At 45.7% G+C, this 22130-nt stretch overlaps 1 protein-coding gene across 2 annotated transcripts in view; it reads right to left on the minus strand.

The window, feature by feature from the left end:
• The window catches only part of ACOX3 (acyl-CoA oxidase 3, pristanoyl), a 225092-nt gene that overhangs the window by 102942 nt on the left and 100020 nt on the right, over positions 1 to 22130 (minus strand). For both annotated transcript variants that reach the window (XM_082243725.1, XM_082243726.1), the window contains exons 8-10: positions 16865 to 16961; positions 14289 to 14471; positions 6253 to 6375 (exon numbers count right to left, since the gene is read on the minus strand). In XM_082243725.1, coding sequence (XP_082099851.1) covers positions 6253 to 6375; positions 14289 to 14471; positions 16865 to 16961 — 403 coding nt within the window. The remainder of the gene's footprint in view (positions 1 to 6252; positions 6376 to 14288; positions 14472 to 16864; positions 16962 to 22130) is intronic.

Here is a 22130-nt window from a genome sequence, read left to right on the forward strand (position 1 = left end):
CCAATTTATGCCATTCAAGAAGGAGGGGGCTGTGCTACAGAAATTAACTTCCCTAAGGACAGCCATAGACGCATTTAGCTACACTTTTCCTTATCCTGGAGCCCAGTCCTAAAGGGGGGTATTTTCACTTTTGCAGACAAATTGGGATATTAACTTTATATTTGCTGCATATCCCCATTAACATACAGTATTATAACTTATGATACATAATAAAAAAAAAATTGCTTAAATAACCCTGTCTGTACTTTGCAGGGCAGATATCATCTCTTGGGTTGTACTGAATTTGAACAATGTCGGTTCTAAGCCATCCATAGATGGTTCAAATCTCAGCTGGGATTCAAACTATGTATGGGCAGGCTGAATGTACCCAAGTTGATCCATCAATCAACTTGGGCAATACCAGCCTTCCATATTTTACATATAAGAATCGTCAGCGGCTGGTATAGCTGCTGGCAATAATCCCTGTCTTTTTCTGGTGGGGATGGCTTCCCAGCCATCAATAAAATGATTAAAGTCCTGCAATATATTGGATAAGTCATGCTAGCATTCAGAATACATTGGGCTCCTCCATTAGACATGATAACTGAAAAACCTTTTTGTTGGTGAAGACAACTAATGCGATTTGACAGCTGGTATGTTAAGACCACTGGAACTACAGTGCTCCATGTTTTTTCAAACATCATAAGCAATTACCAAGGCTCACTGGAATATTCCTAGACATGTAGATAGTTAAATCTTGCCTACCTTGTTTTTCTCCCTGCTAAGGCATGTTAACTCAAATTATACTGTGATGCAAACTGAAACACAGTTTGGTATGTGGTTAAATCTAATTGCACACTTGGGTTGATGGCTCATTTTCTAAACGTATCTATTCAGGAAAAACTGCAACCTTATTTGGTAGTCATCGAGTACATACTTTGACATGTTTATTAAAACCACACGCTAAAAAGAAAGCTTGCAGAATTCATTGTATCTCATAGAAATACTATTTCCCCAATATGACAATTTATGTGTACAATGTATACAAAGAAAACTGGAATACTGGGTCACAACTAACAAAGCTGGAAACTTGTATTTCAATTTGAAAGGTTGAAGGAGTCATTGGGCACCAAATACCAAGATTTCACTTACTTTAAACAAATGCACATACCTAGGAATTTAAGTGCAGATATCTCAGTAATAGAATCTGGATTCAAGCCGGTTCTATGAGCAAGGAACGTACGCCTGTTCCCCTTCTGAACCATGCCAGGCCACATGACTTCAACACTAGGAGGCCATCTCGATTTAGTATCACAGACAAGTTATCAAAAGAGGGGCCATTGGTGGCACCATGGACAATTGTTACCCCTGATAGTACAACCGTGCCATAACTTGATACTAATATTTAGAGGTAAAAATGATCTAGGTAATAACCGATATTCAGCCCTTCCTTCTACATAAATGAGTAAAGGATACATTAAAGTACCCTTGTTACTCAGTCACAAAAATTAAAATAAAAATAAAAATATCAAAGACTAAATAAAATACTGAAACCATGTATAAAATCCTCCTCCAAAAAATAGTGTCCCATAATGTCCATCCCATCATGTAATTTGGTGACATTGCTCTAGTATCAATCATGATGAGGAATGCCTGATGTCCTGCCGATTGGACAAAGCAGCCTTGCCGCTATTCCTGTCACAAATGACAGTTCCTTGGCACTGTTGAAATGTACACTACAAAGCGGGGGAACCTGAGTGATGTCATTGACTAAATATGGTGGGGATCTGTAACTCAGAGGTAGTAGTGATACTGTCGCTAAATAACAGACTTTCGGCTGTTTCAGCTACATTTTGGGGCAGGCAGATCAACTGATGGAACGCAGCCAGTCTGTTCACTGAACTGCGCACAGGACTGGTTCAACCCAAACTCAAAGTTCATCCCTACTAAAAAAAATTATTTTTGACTATACATACAGTTTTAGGACACACAGTTACATTCTTTTAATACCTTCATTTTTATACTACACTGCAGTAGAAAACGTCCTGTTTGTTACCCCTTTGATGTGGTTTCCAGTAAAAAGTTCACTAAATAGAGTTTAATGGGAAAGCATGTAAAACACTGTGAAACGGCAGAACACACATACAATTCACACACCTAAAATGTACAGATGTTAAAGAGGCTTTTCACAGATCAGCCGCTCACCCTGCTATAAAGTGTCTTGACTTGTTGCAAGTTACAATGTCAAAGTCTGATCACTGGAGGAGAGGAGACTAAAGTGGGGTACACACTATAAGAAAATTGGGCGAACGATCGTCTGATTTTCCTCATTGTTTCACAGCAAATCGGAACCAATGAACGAAAATTTGTACGGAAATTCTCGTACCACAAAGGCTTTTTTTTTTTGTTGTTTATTTTTTCTGATCATGCGCAGTCTTTCTTTTCTGATTTTTCTTGTACAAAAATCATACGAGAACGGTACACATTAAACTAAAATCTTAATTTTTTCCCGTAAGAGAAAAATTTTGGAGTTTGATCGTTTGAGAATTTTCGGCTGTAGAAAGTTGTGTACACACTATACAAAAATCGTATGAAAATCATTGGACAAAAATGTTCGCCCGATTTTCTTATAGTGTGTGTGAGGCTTTAGAAAATGCTTGTCCCTGTCAGCATCAGACTGATGATATTATTCTCCCATGTTGCTCCTCTAAGCATTTTGCTTATTAGGTAAATTTAGATGTGTGCTGAGACCTGTCCTCTGTGCTGAACCACTTTTTGCTGCATCTGCAGTCAATGGAAGTGGATGCAGGTGCAGCAGCTTGCACGAACACGGTCGCATGTCAAAATCTGACATGTGGGCAGGAGCGGGTGCAGAGGTCCAAACCCAGACACTGTGGGGTTAAAACTAGAGATTGAAAAATCTGGTGCAACTGTGCATGGTAGCCAATCAGCTACTTCAGATTTTTCAATAAGGCTCCTTTCACACAAATCCGATCAGATCCGCCTGTCTGTTTTTTAGGCAAATCTGATTGGATCCCCCATGCATCCCTATGGAGCAGCGGATGTCAGCAGAGACATGTCCGCTGACACCCGCTGCCATCCGCATCCGATCCTGTCCATGAAATCCGGACGGATGGAAACCCTATTTTTCATCCGTCCAGGGGATCGGATGGGATCGGAGGAGAGCGGACAGGCGGTCCGCTCTCATCCGATTCCCCATTGAGAGCAGCGGGGCTCTGACACCTCCCTCTCCACGCATAATGCGGAGACGGAGCTGTCATCCGCCTGCTTAGCGGGGATCGGCGGATCGATCCCCTCTGAGCAGAGAATGGACCGCAGCACACAGCGCAGCGTGTGAAAGGAGCCTTAAGCTTTGGCAAAGAAAACTGGAAGCTGATTGGTTTTTATGCACAGCTGCACCAGATTTAGCACTCTCAAGTTTTAGTAAATCAATCCGTGTGTTCAGATCCATGCATCTTTGGCTCCTTTCACACAGGCTGTGCGCGCGACAGAGTCAGTTTTGCCCAGCGGGAATTGATCCGCCGATCCCTGCTGAGAAGGCGGATGACAGCTCCGTCTCTGCTCTGTGTGCGGAGACGGAGCTGTTAGATCCCCGCTCTCCTCTATGGGGGAATCAGATGAGAATGGACCGTCTGTCTGTTCTCATCCGATCCTCCAGTCGGATGGAAAACAGGGTTTCCACCCGTCCGGATTTCACGGACAGGATCGGATAGCAGCGGGTGTCAGCTGACATGTCACCGCTGACATCCGCCGCTCCATAGGGCTGCATGGAGCATCCGATCCGCTTGAAAAACTGACAGGCGGATCGGATCAGAAAGCCAGTGTGAAAGGGGCCTTTTTCTGTCCGCGTGTCAAATTTCGACATGGGACTGTGTCTGCGCTGCTGTATCTGCATGCACTTATATAGGCTGCTTGCTCGCAGCAACAAGGTGGATGCACACGCAGTGAAAAGAGGCTCAGCATGGAAAACAGGTCTCAATGCCTGTCTAAATGAGCCCTAAGTTGTAAAAGGTACAATTCTTTTCAAAAGCATACTACTTATGTATCTGGTTACACGCCAGCAATTTATTTACACAGCCGTCAGCCGACATTTCCTAGCTTAAAATTGTTACCATTTAAGTATATAGTTGTAGTTACTATGACAACACACTCAGGAGTATTCTCCGCTGATTACTGGGATTTAGATTTAATCTCGCTTAGTCTCACTTGTTACAGAACCTGAGAATGGTCCAAAAACCTGTCAGTGCCAGTGTATGCACCACAATAACCATTTACAGGGCTAGAAGGGTCCAACTTTCCAGGTACAGGACACCAAGAGGAAGGCAGAGAACATGACAGTGTCACACACATAGACCTCATCACTGGACCTTTCTCAATTTAATGATGGTGAATACACAGCTAGATCATGTCATAAGAACAAGCAGATAACAATTCACTAAAAGGATTATAGAACACTAAAAAAGATAAAGAGAAGGACAGCTGAAGACAGACAAGGACTAAAGAAGACCATAGATTATGCCATTTGTTTTCCTTCCAATCGCTCGATTCTGGCTGTGTTGATGGAGGAATTATTCCTGCAGCGCTATTGTACTCTGCCTGCGGGGAGCCTTCCCTGCCGGGAGAACACAGTGATCACTGCTGGCGGCTGATTGCATGAAAAGAAAATTCAACAAGCTGGCTGTACAGAAGTTGATCGATGGACTGACTTCAGTACAACCAGCCTGCCCATAGATGGATCGAATCTCGGGTGATTCCTGCTGAACAGGTGATCCATCTATGGCTGGCTTTACAAGAAAGGCTGTTTTGGGTCTCATTCACAAGGGATTTCTGTTTATATACCCATGCAAAGAGCCACCCTTACCTGTACGGGAGAAAGGGCTGCTGTTGAAAATCATGGGGCCCCATACTGCCTACCTCACAGGGCCCCGCTCCCCACCCACAGAAAATATCAAATTATATTTGTGTTTAAAATACACTAAAATCATTATTATTTGGCATGTTTAACGGCCCCTCATCCAAGGTCTATCCTGAAACATCCCCTTGTGTGCCTGCAGCAGCTGCCAGCAGGAGAGGAGGGAAGCCGGCCAAACTGTAGGGAAAAGGGGCGCACAGGGTGGCACGGAAAGCAGAGGGATGGGGGCACGGATGATAGAACTGATCCCCCTGCAGCACAGCTGGTGGGAGGGGGCGAAAGAAAAGCTGCAAGCACTACAGGGGTAAGCAGAAGAGGATTGGTGTCAGCATTAAGGTAGCACAGCTAGCCCTCCTGCTCAACAGGTGCCTGGGCCCACTTTTAAACGAATGGGACCTGGGCCCAGTAAAGGAGGGCGGCTGTACTGCCATATCAGCGGTCCTGACAGGAGACAAAGGTGTTCCGCACAGCCGGGTGCAGAAAGCTTGTTAAAAATCAATAAAAGGCAAATGGCTGCACAGATGTCCAAGCGCATCTCCGAGTGTGCATACATGTGGGACCGATGCACAGATCAGACTGCAGACAGACATTGCATTGGTTCTGGGGGGATATACACTCAAGGATGTGCTTAGAAATCCATGCAGCTGTTCACCTGTCACTGATATGAACAGTATCCTGTGTGAGTAGTGACCCTTTTCTATGTAGTCAGATAAATCTCAAATATGACATACGTACAATTCCAACCAGCAGATGACACTCCGAGTTCATTTTTTGAATATTTAATAGGCTAGCTTTAGTTGCTTTATTAAAAAATCCTGCAAACCTAGCTCAAGTTCATTTTCACACACCTCTAAATGAGTCAGGAGTAACGTGTCCCCTCTGTTCTGCTCAGTTCAAGAGAGACTGTCTGAAAGCAAACAGTTTCTGTTGTACCCTCCCTTTAGATTTCCATAATGCTCTATGTATCCTGTGTCATAAGTACACCTTTATAAAATGTTTATGACACTACCTGGGACCATGTGACCTTCTTTCCTTGGGAAAATGTGTCAGCCTAGCACCAAAAGCAGCCTAGTTGAAGGGCCCAAGCACTATCACTGCTCTCCCTGGTGTATTCTGCTGGCTGTGACTGAGGGAGCAATGGTGAGAGGTTGCAGGCAAAGTGAGTATAAGGGTATTGGGAGTTGGTGGTGACTTTGCAAAGACAATGTCATTTTGCTTTGCATGGGCAAGGTGACTAGACAGATGATTACATTATTGAATACATACTGTTTCTTCAAGGGAGTTCGGAATTAGTGTCAGGATACTTTAAGGCATTAACAGTTTATCATATAGTACATTACCTGTCTGGGGCTTCTGTCTTTCATGAGAGCCCCAATCTGAAGCTCTATTAAATTCATGAAGAAGGTCTTTGAGAAATAATCCAGAGCATAGGCAGCTGCCAGGTAAGGGATCACTCGCCATTGCTATAATAAAAGTGCAAATACAGTATGTATCAAGCAGATATACAGAATAAAATCAAAAGATAATAAGTGCAATAAAGAAGATCCTAGCTTAAAGCAGAATTTCACCCAAAAGGGAAGTTCCACTTTTCTGCTTCCTTCTCGCTCCAACTTGTATATTTTTTTGGGGGGGGGGGGGGGGGCGGGCAGGTACCCGGCTTTGACAGATCTGCTCGAATTGCCTAGGTTCATCCCCCCACCTATCTGCCCACGGCCTCTTGGGACACGTCACAGATCCCAGAAGGCTGCAGGACCATTCCTACAGCGCAGAGCTACCCACGCATGCACAGTGGGAAGCCGGATGCAAAGCTGCAAGGAGTTACAGTCAGCTTGCCACAGATAGCATTGTGGCGCTGGGGTTCTGAAGAACGGCGAAGAACTGGCCTAGGTAAGGCCAGCACTGGATCCCAGGACTGGTAAGCGTCCTTTTTATTAAAAGTCAGTAGCTACAGTGTATGTAGCTACTGACTTTTATTTTTTTTGTTGGAGGGGGGGACTGAAGCTTTAAGTGTATGTAATCCTTAAAGGGGTGTTTTATTTTATGTTTCAGACTCTCAATAGTTAAAATAATATGATGGGTAAATATGGCAATTCTTTGGCCATAGATATGATTTTGGCTAATTCAGCTGTAGGTGTCTCTGCAAGCAACACCTGGCTTGACAAAAGTGAATTTAAAAATCAATTGAGCTCAATGGAACTGTATCAGATGCAGTCACTGCTCAAGCATTCAGACATTTGTGGGTGTCATGGCTGCGTGAATACAATAGCCAATAGTGGACATTCCTCTATTCACACTGTGAGCTTGGCCGGTGGAATCGACTGATCTCCTCTCGTTCAGCCTCCCCTGTATAAGGCTGGTCATAGAAAACTGGGAGAAGACAGCATAAACAATGTAATCTATCTCTCTTTATAAACTACTAGTCCCAGCAATCCATTATGTGATGGAGATGGACAATGGCCTACATGTTTAAAGTCCAGCATGTGTGAGATCTATGGTTTCTTCCAGCACACAGTGGGAAGGTTTCATTAACAGAGGCAGCGATGTCCATCAAGAAAGCAGTGGCCAGGTGCTGATTGACAAATCTACAGGATTGTGAATTAACCGTGTCCATGGTACCAGCCATGCCTTTTGCAACTTTTTTTTCATTTCGCTAAGGCTGGGTTTACACTTATGTCAGGAGCCTGTGATCGGCTCTCAATGGAGCCGGTTCACATAGCTCCGGGACGGCTGCAGAGCTAATTGCACAGGAGTCCTGTGTGTCTTCTGGTCTGTTTCGGGTCTGAATTCTGACAAAAATGCAGACCAAAGTTGGACCTGAAAAGGTGAACATGGACGCACCGGACTCCTGCTGAGAGACGCTCCACACTGAGGTGTGAACCCAGCCTAAAATGCAAGCCGGGGCAGAAGAGCTCAGTCTGGGAGAGAAAGAATCAGAACTAGAAGTCAGTTATGCTGCAGTGTAAGGAGCATGTTGAAGAGAGAGCAGAATGACAAGCTCACCAGTGTGCTGCTTCATTGCCCAATCACAGGCCGGGGAGGGAGAGGACATAAATGGATTTTTGTAAAATCTTACCGTAAAATCCTTTTCTCTTAGCTCATTGACAGACGTAGTCCTCGGTGATACAGCACCTTCGGGTTATGTTGCCTCCACAGGAGCAGGACTAGACAGGAAATTAAAATGCTCTGGCCACACCCTAGGGGCAGTCCCAGAGGGTATATCCTCTCTCTCTCTGCCTCAGCAAATCAGTTATGTCAAAAAGCAGTCTTTAGAGATTTTAACCCAACCCAACTCCAAAACAGAGGGGCGGGGACTACGTCTGTCAATGAGCTAAGAGAAAAGGATTTTACGGTAAGATTTTACAAAAATCCATTTTTCTCTATCGCTCATTGACAGACGTAGTCCTCGGTGATACAGCACCTTCGGGACGTCCCAGAGCAGTATCACAAATGAGGGGTGGGAAAATGGAAATCAAATCCCAATCTAGAAGGCCCAACCGGTGCCAACTAGAAGTTTACAATGCTCATCCTTAATAATGAGACTCAACAAAAAATAAATTTTTCAAACAGAAAAAAAAAAAAAAAACTCTCGAGGTAGACCACCGGTCTCCTCAAATTGCGGCCTGCAAAACCTTGCGGCCAAATGAGGCATCCGCCGATGTCGTCACATCAATTTTATAGAATTTTGTAAAGGTATGTACCGATGACCAGGTGGCCGCCTTACATACCTGGACCACTGACGCCTGATGGCGAAAGGCCCAGGAAGTACTGAGCGCTCGAGTGGAGTGCGCCCTAACAGGGAACGGAGGACTCTGACCCTTAATAGAATAAGCCTGTACCACCGTCTGTCTAATCCATTTGGCAATGGTCGCGGCAGATGCAGGCAAACCCTTTCTGGGGCCATCCGTGATCACAAAAAGTGAATCCGTCTTACGGAATGATTCCGTAGCTTTCAGGTATACTCTGATTGCCCGAACCACATCCAACAAATGCAACGCATGTTCCCGATGATGCTTGGGCTGAGGACACAAGGAAGGTAGTACAATATCTTCATTCAGATGAAAATCTGAAACCACCTTAGGAAGAAAGGATGGCTTAGGATGAAGTACTACCTTATCCCTATGAATCACTAGGTATGGGGACTGGCATGATAATGCAGCCAGTTCTGACACCCTGCGAGCAGAAGTGATAGCCACCAAGAAGGCCACCTTCTGGGATAAAGTAAACAAGGGAATCTCCCTGATGTTTTCAAAGGGAGGTTTCTGTAGAACCGACAAAACTAAATTAAGATCCCAGGGCGGTAAGGGCGCGCGGACTGGTGGAGCCAGGTGCCGCACCCCCTGGATGAAATTCCGCACCAAGGACTTGGTAGCTAAAGGTTTCTGAAAGAAGATTGCTAATGCTGAAACTTGACCCTTGATGGTGCTCAAGGCTAGCTTCTGCTCAACCCCTTGTTGCAAAAAAGCCAATATTCGAGTCACCGAATAGGTACGTGGAAGAAATCCTAAAGATTTGCACCACGCAATATAAGTCTTCCATGTGTGATAATAGACCTTGCTGGAAGTCGCTTTCCTTGCTTTAATAAGGGTAGGAATGACTGAAGCTGACAAACCTCTGTCCTTCAGTACTTGGGACTCAATGGCCAGGCCATTAAAACCAGCGACTGTAAAGCACGATGGTAAATTGGTCCTTGAGACCACAGACACTCCCTGAGACGAAGTTCCCACGGAACGTCTGCGACTAGCCTGTCCAAGTCGGCCAGGCCGGCTTGACGAGGCCAGCCTAGAATTTCTAGGACCACTGGTGCTGACTGGATCTGAACCAGGCGTCCCTAGAGCTATCTGGCCCCGACCATCCGAGAAAGTCTGGTCGTTTTCTGTTCCCACACATTTATCAGATACCTGATTGCTATCAGGAAGGGTGATCTTTTCTGGTTGAACCTCAGGGACCGAAGTCACCCGGCTAGAGGCTTCTTGGCCTATCTGGTCAACCAGATCCGATTCCTGTGGGGAATAGAGACTAATCTTAGGAAAAGGTAAAGGAAAAGATCTATTCAGGGAACGGTGACTACCGCTCCCTGTAGTACTTAAATGTTGGAAGGGAAGAATCGCACCGGTAGTAGTAGTTGATGCTCGATCTAATGTCCTGAATACCGGTGAAAACGTCCCCCCACCCTCAAACCGGGTGGGGGCGCACCTTCAGGCTGTGTACTCCTTTGCTTCGGGTTTGGCTGAGTTGGTCCTCTGTTTGTCCGACCAGCCTTTCTTGAACCCTCCTGGAGGAGTCTTGCCTTTCCCGCTTGTTCCAGCCAGGCGTGCGAACCCTTTATGGGCGGTAAAGAAAGGTCCTCGCTTGTTGCGAGGTCCCTTAGCTTTAGCAGCCTGTGGCAAAAAAGTGCTCTTGCCCCCAGTGGCATCCTTAATGATTTCATCTAGGGTGGCCCCAAATAGACGATTCCCCTGAAAGGGGAGATTCGTCAAGGTCTTTTTGGAACCTAGGTCAGCTGACCAGCATTTTAACCACAGCACACGTCTGAGGATTACCGCTGACATAGATGCATGCCCTAATAGGGGAGTAGTGTCCAAGGCTGCGTCACAGATAAACTGTAGCCCTTGTATAATCTGTTCCATCAAATCAGATGTTTCCTGGGGAATATATTTTCCCCTAAGGTCTTGGCGTACCAATCTCGCCCATTCCGTAAGTGTCTGGGAAACTAGACCAATAACAATTACTGGTCTAAATGCTGACCCTATCAGAGAGAAGATGGTGCGGGACTCTGCTTCCATCTTTCGATCCACCGGATCCTTAAAGGACGAAGTGTCCTCCACTGGGATAACCGTGGCTTTATTCAGCCTGGAAATAGGTGGATCCACCACTGGTGGTACCGTCCATTTCTTAATGATGGATTCCTCAAACGGATAGCGTCTAGCAATACGCTTGGAAATAGTAAAGGTACGTTTAGAATGCTCCCATTCTCCTTTAATCTTATTACCAAAACACTTGGGTACAGGAAAAACCTTCACCGTTTTGATGGGCTTGTTAGTACCAAAAGGAATCTCTGTATCAGTTGCTTCTGCCGGTAAAACCTCAAGTTTTAAGGTTTCCTGCACTGCCACAACTAGTGCGTCCACCAATGCTTCTTCCTGAATTATAGCGGGAGAAGAAACGTCCTCCTCACTGTCTGAGGGAGCTTTACCTGAGGTAACAGCCCTTGCAGAGGGACCTGCAACTGCAGTGACCATCTCTGAATCTGAGTCAGAGGTGTCAGATAATATAGGGGTAGGCGGGGGTCGCTTCCTTGACCCTCGTCCCTGACAGGCCGCCTCCACCCGAGCCACCATAGACTCCAAAATTGCTGTAAATGCCTCTACACTCTGTGCACCGGCGGGTCCCGTGGCCCCCTCGAGGGAAACAGGTGGGGGAATTTGTGTGGCAGGGTCCATGATTATTCCAGTAACTTCCCGGATAATATAATTCAAAAATAAAAAACTTTTTTTTTTTTTTTTTTTCACAGACCCCCAGCGCCACAAAAGCCCCTTAGTGTTACCTGCTAGGGATCCCTATCGATCGAGAGAGAGAGAGAGAGATAGACCCCCAGGCTCACCACTTGATGCTCAGAGTTTAACTGCAACAGGTTACAGCGCTGTCTTGACAAACAGGAAGTCTTTTGGCTGGCTGCCCAGGAAGAAAGGAGGCGGCTCCGCCCCTCTGCACGCCTTCCGGCGCCTCCCCTAGCTCCACGAGGTGTTTGGATCACCTCAAACATGGCCGCCCCCATGCTGGAGACACGAGGCTACGCCAAAATGGCGGCTCGTGCAATCCAGCAAAAAAAATGGCGGCGGCCTGTACCGAATAGCGGTGTGCTGCAGGGCACACAACACTATCTCTGCATGGGGATTTTTGGCGTGGTTGGCGGTACCGGCCCTGGCGGACCTCATGGCCGTTCGGAAGGCCTGCTATAGCTGGAGATTTGACTAGGAAGGCAGTCTACATGTCCGTGGCTTCTGACTGGTAGGTACCTTATTCTTATCACAGTAAGATTCCCAGACTGCCACTGATTACAATCTTTTAAACATGTATACAATTAGATTGTTAGCTCCCAAACCAAGCCTCCTGGCTTTTTGCACATAAAATCACACTCAAAGTAGGGGGATCTGTGCCATGTTATAGGATAGAGGGGGACTCTATCTTACCATACAGAGAGGGGCCCGCGTTCACCACAAGACCCGTCAGGGGGAAAAGGGGGAACATACTACTCACCATACCGGAACCAGGCGGGCACCAACTCCTGACAGTACCCCTCTCCACCGGGGCGGGAGGGCTGTCGACCAATACGGACGTCGTGACTCATGGTCTTTGGCGTTTCAGTGAGACGTTTAACTCGCGGGGTCAGTCCCTTAATGGGACTTTGTCGCGGCCGACCCAGCGCGGAGCTATGGCCTGCACGCGCTCGTAGGCTGAACTGGGGTGACCACCGGATCTCAACATCCAGCCCGTCGCCCAGTTCAGCTTTCTTGCTTGAAGATCTCACAGGAACACTGGAGAAAAAAGCTGTCTAAAAAATCTTTTTAAGAAAAAAATCTTGCCAGGACCGAAGATCCCAGCAAGGTATCTAGGTCCTTACTCCTAACTAGACAGAAAATAACTGATTTGCTGAGGCATAGAGAGAGAGGATATACCCTCTGGAACTGCCCCTAGGGTGTGGCCAGAGCATTTTAATTTCCTGTCTAGTCCTGCTCCTGTGGAGGCAACATAACCCGAAGGTGCTGTATCACCGAGGACTACGTCTGTCAATGAGCGATAGAGAAATAAGTGTTAAAGCGGAGTTCCAGCCTCACACACTCACCTGTCCAACGGTCCAGCGATGCGGCCGCCCGAAGCCTCGCTCTTCTCCCTCTCTGCTCTGCAGGGCCGGCATCACTAGTGTGGGCACTCGGCTGTGACAGTTTGCGGCTTCACAGCCGGGTACGCACTGCGCATGCGCGAGTTGCGCAACACGTCGTGATTGGCCGGCAATCTTCTGGGACCTCGGACAAGTCCCAGAAGATTGCAGGGAGGGAGGGGAGAGGAGAACTTCCGCTCAGGGCGCCGCGGCGCTCCGAGCGGAAGTGGGAGCGGGTACCTGTCAAAACTAGGTACCCGCTCCCCCCCCCCAAAAAAAATGACAGGTAGTTAGAACTACCTAAAGCGGAAGTTCCACTTTTGGGTGGAACTCCGCTTTAAGCTGGATACACACTATACAACTTATGTTGGTAGATTTCCATTAGATTTACCTTCAACTATGTAATGCAAGGGCCTGCCTGATTGCATACAAATTGAAAGTGTTTAGGTCTGACCTCATATTATATGGTTTTGGTAAAACTAAAGGAAAAAATCTAAAGAAAATTGTATAGTGTGTATCCAGCTTAAGGCCCCTTTCACAGTTGTGCGACTTGTCCTGAGACTTGGGATTGCTATGCCACATGACAAGTCGTACTCCATGATTTCCAAGGAGTACCATTTATATCTGTGCGACTTAAAGTCCCTTTGGTCCAACTTTGATGCATTTTGAGGTCTAAAGATTTCAAGATTACACAGGAATTGCTTCAAGTCCGGTCAAAACCGCGTGACTTTTAGATTGCATGAGTGTGAAAGGGGTCTTACTGAACTGCTGTGTGGAAGAGCTGTGTGAGGAACTGGATGGGCAGAAATATAAATTCTTTGACAGGTAAAAGAGCCTGCTTAAGCCCCGGTTCACACTACTGCGTGTGCGGGGTTTGCATGTCATGTCGGAGCGCACTGCTCCGACATGACATGCGATCAGCTGTGCGGTGCGAGTTTAGCCATACAGTTTGTATGGCTAAATTCGCATCGCACCCGCAGCAAACACGCACAGGAGGCATTTTTGCTGCCGCATCAGGATCGGATCGCACAGCGGTTCACACTTGTGCGATCCGATCCTTTGCGAACTGCACGATCGCACTGCGATATGCGATCAAACTGGGGGTGTCGTTAAGATTACATTGACACCCCCAGCGGATCGCATATGGCAGTGTGAACTGCCGGGGGTGCGTGTGCGATGCGGGAACAGGCTGCGAATTCGCAGCCTTACCGCATCGCATAAGTGTGAACCGAGCCTAAATGTATTTCCTCTGTAAATTTAGTTGTTTGCCTGGAGTTTAGATTTATAACAAACAATAAGAGTCTAATTGCTATTTACAAAGAAAATCATGTTGTAAACACCTTTTTCTCTACACATTGTATAAGACAAGTGCATGTGTGTCTGTATCAACCAATTAGACTGCATGTGTTATTTTTCTGTTGTCATTGGATGTTATTGGCTGCATATACAGTTTTCTGCTCTCTTGCTTTTATAATAGAGACATAGCTGGATAGTTACCTGTAACTGATACTCAAGTACTGGTATTTCTTCTTTTTCCGTTGGTCCAAACTGAAGTCGGGTTGCAGAGAATCGGATAGCGATGGACACAGCAAGCTTTAAATTCACCACTGTCATTCCAATTATTGAGACTCTGCCACTAGAAAGTGTACCGAGAGATGCTCCAAGACGCTGCTTTGGATCCTAAAGGAGGACACAAGATGACCAAATTGAGTGCATAACGTTATAGTGAACCTGACCTGGCCTATTTTCAAAAGCCTATTTTACAAGGTGGTAGAAGTAAGCGGGTAATCCACAGTTTTACCACTCCCAACTGCCAAGCTGCGAGTTAAAGTGGCCATGCTAGCATACAGTGTCCTGCCGGCGCTGTTGCAAGTGTCGCCTCTTAAATGCCTTACGGGCACTGCTCTACCACTCCCTGAAAAGCAATCCATTGCTTTTCAGAGAGCACTGCTCATGTAAACAAACCCTTAGGTAACAACAGAGCCAGTGTGCAGCCACCATCCTCAAAGATCCACAAGTAACCCAACAAAGACTCTTAATTTGGGTTGTCTGCTTCTTAGAAATGATAAATGTTTAAATTAGAAGGCTAGCAGGATGCCAAGATTTTGCTATCCATAGCAAATAGCTGAGATTTCAGTGTCTCTATTGTGAACATTAAGGCTGGGTTCACGCACGCTGTGGAGCGACTCACAGCAGGGGATCTGGTGCGTCCCCATTCTCCATTTCAGGGGTAAATCCGGCCTGAATTTTTGCCTGAATTCAGACCTGAAACAGTGTCAAAGACACACAGGACCCTTCTGCAAACTGGACTGCGGCCAACACGGAGCTGTGTGAACCGGCTCTATTGAGAGCCGGGCACACTCTGCTGTCATGCGAATTGGATGTGGGGAAACCCGCATCCAATTCGCATCAGTGTGAACCCAGCTCTAAGCTGAATTCCTCCACAATGCCTTTAGCTACAGAAGACTGGCTTTATCCGCTTTATCAGAACATATAAATAATTGAATGTGCATTGTTTGCACACAAGTTCACTTTAAAGAGGGGTGTATTGCAAAGATTTGTCATACGATACTATTGATAACCTTTACAAATAATAAAAGGAAGGAAAATAGGCAGAGATGTATAGTAAAGAAGTAGAACTACTTCACTACTGTACTTAAGTACTAAAAGGCGGTATCTGTACTTTACTAGAGTATAATTTTTTTTCTCCTGCTTCCGCTTTTACTTCAGTACATATTTTCGATGAGTTTAATACTTTTACTCCGATATTTTTTTTATGTGCTGCATCGTTACTCGTTACAATTATAAAAATGTTACGAATCATTCCATTCCAAACCCGCACCGCCGCTGACTTTTTTTACTCGAGTCTCACTCTCTCTGAGACTCACAAGTCACGACCAATCCCAGACCCGATGCGATGGCTCAGGGGCAGAGCCTCGCCACCTCTGCCCTCCCTCGGCTCGGCCTGAGTCCCGCCTCATGCTCGGCTCTCAAGTGAAGTGGTGGTGGCGAGAGAGGAGAGACACCTGCCTGCGGAGTGATCTCTCTGGGCCCTGGCTGGGGGAGGGACTGTGAGTTAATAGAGTCTAGACTGCTAGACTGTCTCTGGGCACTGTGCAGCACGGCCGCCCAGCGCGGGAGGGAGGTAAGAATATATTCTTCTTTCAGCAGGGGGGACTGGACTGGGGACTGTGGAGAGGCTGGAAGACTCGAGACAGCCTAAGGTAGGAGAAGTAAGAACTGTCTTGAAGTCAAGTCACTCACTAAGGGGATCGGATCTATTCAATGGGGGGAGGGACCTGCCCTGGCCTGCCCTACTCTAAGGGGGATCTATAATGGGAGGGGGACCCTGGCCTACTCTAAGGGGAATGTATAATGGGAGGGGGACACTGGCCTGCTCTAATGGGAATCTATAATGGGAAGGGGACCCTGGCCTGCTTTAAGGGGGCTTTATAATGGGAGGGGGACCCTGGCCTGCTGTAAGGAGAATCTATAATGGGAGGGGGACCCTGGCCTGCTCTAAGGGGGATCTATAATGGGAGGGGGACCCTGGCCTGCTCTAAAGGGGATCTATAATGGGAGGGGGACCTGGCCTGCTCTAAGTGGGATCTATAATGGGAGGGGGACCCTGGCCTGCTATAAGGGGGATCTATAATGGGAGGGGGACACTGGCCTACTCTAAGGGGAATCTGTAATAGGAGGGGGGCTCTGGCCTGCTTTAAGGGGATCTATAATGGGAGGGGGTCCCTGGCCTGCTCTAAGGGGGATCTAAAATGGGAGGGGGGCCCTGGCCTTTTGACTACTTTCTTTAATAACTACATAACACAATACTTGTACTTTTACTTTCAGTACTTGAGTAGTACATTTTAAAATAAACTACTTGCAATGCTTAAGTAAAAAAAATGTTGAATACTTTAGTACTTCTACTTAAGTGTGGTGCTTAAAGAGCACTTCAACTTCTACTCAAGTCACTTTTTTGATAGAGCACTTGTACTTTTACTCAAGTCTGGGTCTCTAGTACTTTATACATCTCTGAAAATAGGTAAGGACCTATAAAAACATAAAACTTTTACCTTATATATACTTGTGTAGGTCCCACCAGAGGTAATGTCTCCAGTGCTATTTAAAAGGTTTTCCTGTGGGATCCGAACATTGTGAAACATTGCAAACCTGCGGAAAATTAATAGATTACACATAGTTTACACCGCAGTATAAAACAATACCATTACAAAGGTCTCATTAGAGGATAACAATAAGGTAGACACTAAAAATATCCAGTTTTATAAAAGTCCTCGATCAAGGAAGGGTAATGTGTTGCACATACTCATTTGTGGACAAGTAGGAAAATCCTGATGACATTTCATAATTGTTCATCTATGTTGAAATAATGTTTGGGTCTCTGTGATGAGAATAGCAGGTACAGCTACTACTTAAACTGTAGCACAACACATAATCTGATTGGTTGCTTTTCATTTCAGCAGCAGATTTGCTGAATAGTGGATTAGTTAAATACTGGCTGCAATGGATTATATATCACCCACTAAATTCCTCACCATGGACATTATAAAGTGGTCACATTCTCTCAGATTAGTCATTTTTGCCTAGGCTTACTTCTTCGCCCATTTCCCAGTACTGTGTGGCTGTGTGGCAGTTACCATAGTAGTGGAGGTGCAAGCTATCCACCGGCCGCAATTCCTGTTCCTAGATCTCGCTTCCTGATGGCATTGTCAGTGTAATTCTTTAATCAGAAATAGGAATGGGTGGGATATGCCTCTGACGGTGTCAGAGTTCTGATAAGACTGTAAAGATGGAGGCTTGGAGAGTGTCTAGACATTTTATAACTGATTTGCTTTGTCACATTACCCACTTGAAGACCAGGCCTGTTCTGACACTTCTCTCCTACATGTAAAAGTCAGTATTTTTTTTTACTATAAACATATTTAGAACCCCACAAACATTATATATTTTAGAGAATAAAATGGTGGTCATTGCAATTTTTTATGTCACATGGTAACTGAGCAGCGGTTTTTCAAACGTTATTTTTGGGAAAAAATTCACTTTAAGGAATTTAAATGCAAAAAAAGTACAATATATACCCATTTTTTTGGTAGAATATAAAAGATGATGTTATGCCAAGTAAATAGATACTTAACATGTCAAGCTTCAAAATTGAGCATGCTCTTGGAATGGCAACAAACTACATGCCTAAAAATCTCCATAGGCGTTGCTTTAAATTTTTTTGCAGGCTACCAGTTTAGAGTTACAAAGGAGGTCTAGAGCTAGAATTATTGCTCTTGCTATAATGTCCGCAGTGATACCGCACACGTGTGATGCAAACACAGTTTACATATGCGTGCGCAACCTGCGCTCGCCTCTGCGCTTTAAAAAATAAAAAATGTTATTTTATTAAAAATGTTTTACTTTTACACCATCTCTTTCACTTTCTTTTTTCCTCAATTTTATTGCTACCACAAGAAATGTAAACATCCAGTTACAAGACAGGTCCTCTTTATGGAGACATCTGGGGTCTATAAGACCCCAAATCTCTCCTCTACCCTTGAAAGCATGAGATAATTTGTCTCACAATAGATCTATGGTCTAGGAGACCAGAGGCTATGAGCATTTTGTCACTTCCGGTTAGTGAAAATGTAAACACAAACTTGGAATTTTCACTTTTATGTTATTTGAGTTTTATACATTTTTTTGTGCTAATCATTATGGTACACCATTTTGAATCACTTTATTTGAACTTAGTGCAGCATTCCCACTTCCAAAAGCTTACAGTAATGTTTACACGTTGTGTTTGCTTTGCTTCAAATATCATACCCCATGTTGCTTTCTTGGTGCTTCAAAGCCTCTCCAAAGCCTCCATAGAAGTCTATGACAAAGCTTGTTAGCACCTGCAGCTTTTGAGATTATTTTATTCAACTTTAGCTTCCCTTTGTTTTGGCGGTATTGCAGGTATATGCCAGAGATATGCCAGGATGCACTGGGAAATCAACAAGCGAATCGGAAAAAATGTCATCATCAGTCACTGTCACGTACCTTAAGGGAGACTGAAATGACGAGGTCGGCCTCTCTTGCATCTCCAACCCAGGACCCACTGAGAGTGAAACAGTGGGTGCTGAGGGACAGGAGGAACACGAGTGCCTGTAGGTGTAGACCCGGGACTTGCAGCAGGAGATGCAATTTCAGAGGAGAGTTTGAGGGACCGGAGCGGGAGAAACTAGCAATGTCACATGTGGTGCCCAGCATTATAGCGGGAGGTAAGAAAGAAGAGGATCAGCGGGAGATGCGATTTAGAGGAGGCAGGGGGAACCATCAGATCAGGAGTAGTAGCCATACACCGTAGTTCAGCTGAGGTAAAGAAGCACTCAACTTGCATTGCAAGAATGAAGAGTGTGACAGGTCTGGGCTTTTAGCTGCCTTACAGCAAAAATGCACAGCAGGCCGCAGAACTGTGATCGCAGACAGCCAGGCAGACACTCAAACAAGTCAGGAGGCCAGGATTGAAGACAGGAGCATAGTCACAGGATAGCCAGAGTCAAAACAGGCGGGAATCGAGGTATCGAATCAGGGGCAGAACCAAGGCAGGGAATAAGCCGGGTCAGGAATAACAACAGGACAAGCAGGATCCGAGATCAGGTCAGGAGTAAGCCAAGTCAGCAACTGAAGAAACACACTAGAAGTACACAGGACACAGGGAACAGTAGAAGACCAGTCAGCATTAGAGCACAGACAGAGGCATCCTTAAATAGCCCGTCTGGTGCCAACATACATTGCGCGCCTGTTCATGTGCGCGCATTCCTGCACGCATTACCGTGCGCTTGTGTACTTCTGCTAAGATTTGTGCGTGCATGCCCATTTCTGTTAGGCAGGAATTCCCTGACAGTCACATCCGGTTCATGTGTATATATTTTGGAAGTGTCTGGTGGAGCGAAGAGCAGCAAGAAGGTGAGCAGGGTCCAGACAGGAGCAGAGCAACTAGCAGACTACACACATGGTGTGCAACATGGGAATGCTATAGCGGAAGGTGAGCGGGGACCAGAGAGAGATGACTGGAGGATCAGCAGCGTTGAGGGACCGGAGTGGGAGAAACTAGCAATGTCACATGTGGTGCCCAGCATTATAGCGGGAGGTGAGCGGGAGGTGAGCAGGAACCTGAGAGAGAAGAGTCTCAGCAAACCAGAGGATCAGCAGAGCTGGGGGTTACTTTTAAGTGGGTAATTAGCAGAGCTAGAGATTACTTCTGAGTGGGGGATCAGCAAAGCTGGGAATACTACTGAGTGGGGCATCAGAAGAGATGGGATTACTATGTAGCAGGGGATCTGCTGATAGAGGGTACCCATGAGCTGGGCATCTGCTGAACAGGGGTACTAATAAGATGGGAATCTGATGAGTGGGGGGTACTACTGCACTGGGCCCTTTTAAAACAAATAAAAAATCAACACACACATAGGGCATTTGCCAAGCTTCATTAAAGCTTTTAACCTCCCTGGCGGTCTGATTATGTCCAGATTGCTGTGCTAAAAGCGGTACATTGTTTTGCATAGAAATCTGTTTTACATTTTAAAACTCGCCTTCCCCTGCGATCCCCCGCCGTCCTTTCCCTGTCCTCCCGCTCTGTGCTCGGCCGATGCCGGCACCTGTCTTCCGGTTCCCTTCCCTGCGAGCATTGCGATGCAGGGGGGTGTAACCGGCGGCGAATTCAAAAGTGTAAATACACTAAATGACAGGATACAAAGCTGTGATCCTAACGGATTACACTGTATCATGCCATTTCACCACAGGATTTCACCTGGTGACTTTTCCAGTGCCCTGCCTGTGCTTTTCCAGTTCTTTGTGCCTGGCAAATAGAGAACGACCATGGTGTCCAAAAAGCGTTCTTTTTGCGCAAAAGTGCTTTTAGACGAACTGGAAAACAGCGACAGTGAAACGGAGTTACTTGAAGAACTGAGCGATATCGATTCGTGGGAAAATTCGTCATCAGGTACGGAAAGTGACGACAGCGACGATTCTGATGTCTCTTTCTTTCCCGCTGGTTCCATCCCCCTGCATCGCAACGCTCGCAGGAGGGAACCGGAAGGCAAGTGTTGGCAATGGACCATGCTCAAAGCGGGGAGAGACTGTGAGGAGGATGGGGAGGATGGTGGTGAGGACGGCGGGGGAGCGCAGGGAAGGTTAGTAACATTGCAGGGTAATGTCGAGTGTGGCTCGGGGTTACTGCTTTTGGTACTGAAAGTTAACCCCGAGCCACACTCGGGAATACCGCCAGGGAGGTTAAAAAGCATAATTGATGCATTACTGAAGCATCACCGGAGCATCATTGACGCATCAAGAAACAAATCAAAAAAGCATGTCATGCACCTACTGTACATACAACCACTTGCCCCATTTATTACTTTGACTATTCCTCTTAATATCACTGGGATAAATAAGGTCATGGTACATAAGTACCGTAATTGCAGGAATGCGTCTGGGGCTTTTTTTTGTGCAAAGCTAGTGCAGCGATGGCCAGAACCATACAGTGAAGATCTTTGGAGCAAGGCTGAAGGGGAGTATTCTGCGCTGTGGGTTACACGGAGAGTGAAGCCGAAAAAGACAACTTTCCAAATAGTAATATTGTCATTTAAGCAGTCGTTCTCAACCTTTTTACCCTAGAGAAATTATTTAAATAATTTTCAGTTATCAGAGAACCTTTTTAACTGCCCCCCTTACAGAAGTCAAAAAGATGATTGGTGTCATGCTGCTGACAAATGGCATAGGCCCTGGCAATATGCAGGAACTATCGAATGGGAGGTAATTAGCCACAGCCCAAGCGACCCCTGGAAACCTCTAGAGGGATAATGGATGAAAATGACTGGTATGGCCTGATAATATATCATTTTATATCATATAAATGGCATCTCAAAAGATTTCAACCCCACTTCCAAAAGCAGAAAACCTTGGCATTATGCCCCAACACTACACACTCTAGACGCCTTCTACCCGTGAGCTTTAACATATCTAGCAAGAGAAGGGCAAAGGCTTTCTCCAGCAATGCAAATATTATTTTATAAGTGTAAAAGAAATCATACTGACAAGCGTGTGGGTAACGTTATCTAGAAGAAAACCTTGGCTATACTTTTCATTTCTCGGCTTTCACTTAGAAGAAAAGCTGTCTGTTTGTATTATTTTGGCATCCACGTGTTTCAAAGTTTGCAGAATATTTACTGCAATTATAAATATTTATGTGGCCACCAGAGTGAATTCATCCATGGATATATTATTCCTAACCACCCGAGCAGAGAGCCTTTGTATTAGGAAGCTGATAGCTGAAATTCCCATAAACAGAGTGAA

The sequence above is a fragment of the Pelophylax lessonae genome (genome assembly GCF_965119305.1).
Source record: "Pelophylax lessonae genome assembly, chromosome: 1".
NCBI classification, from domain to species: Eukaryota; Metazoa; Chordata; class Amphibia; order Anura; family Ranidae; genus Pelophylax; species Pelophylax lessonae.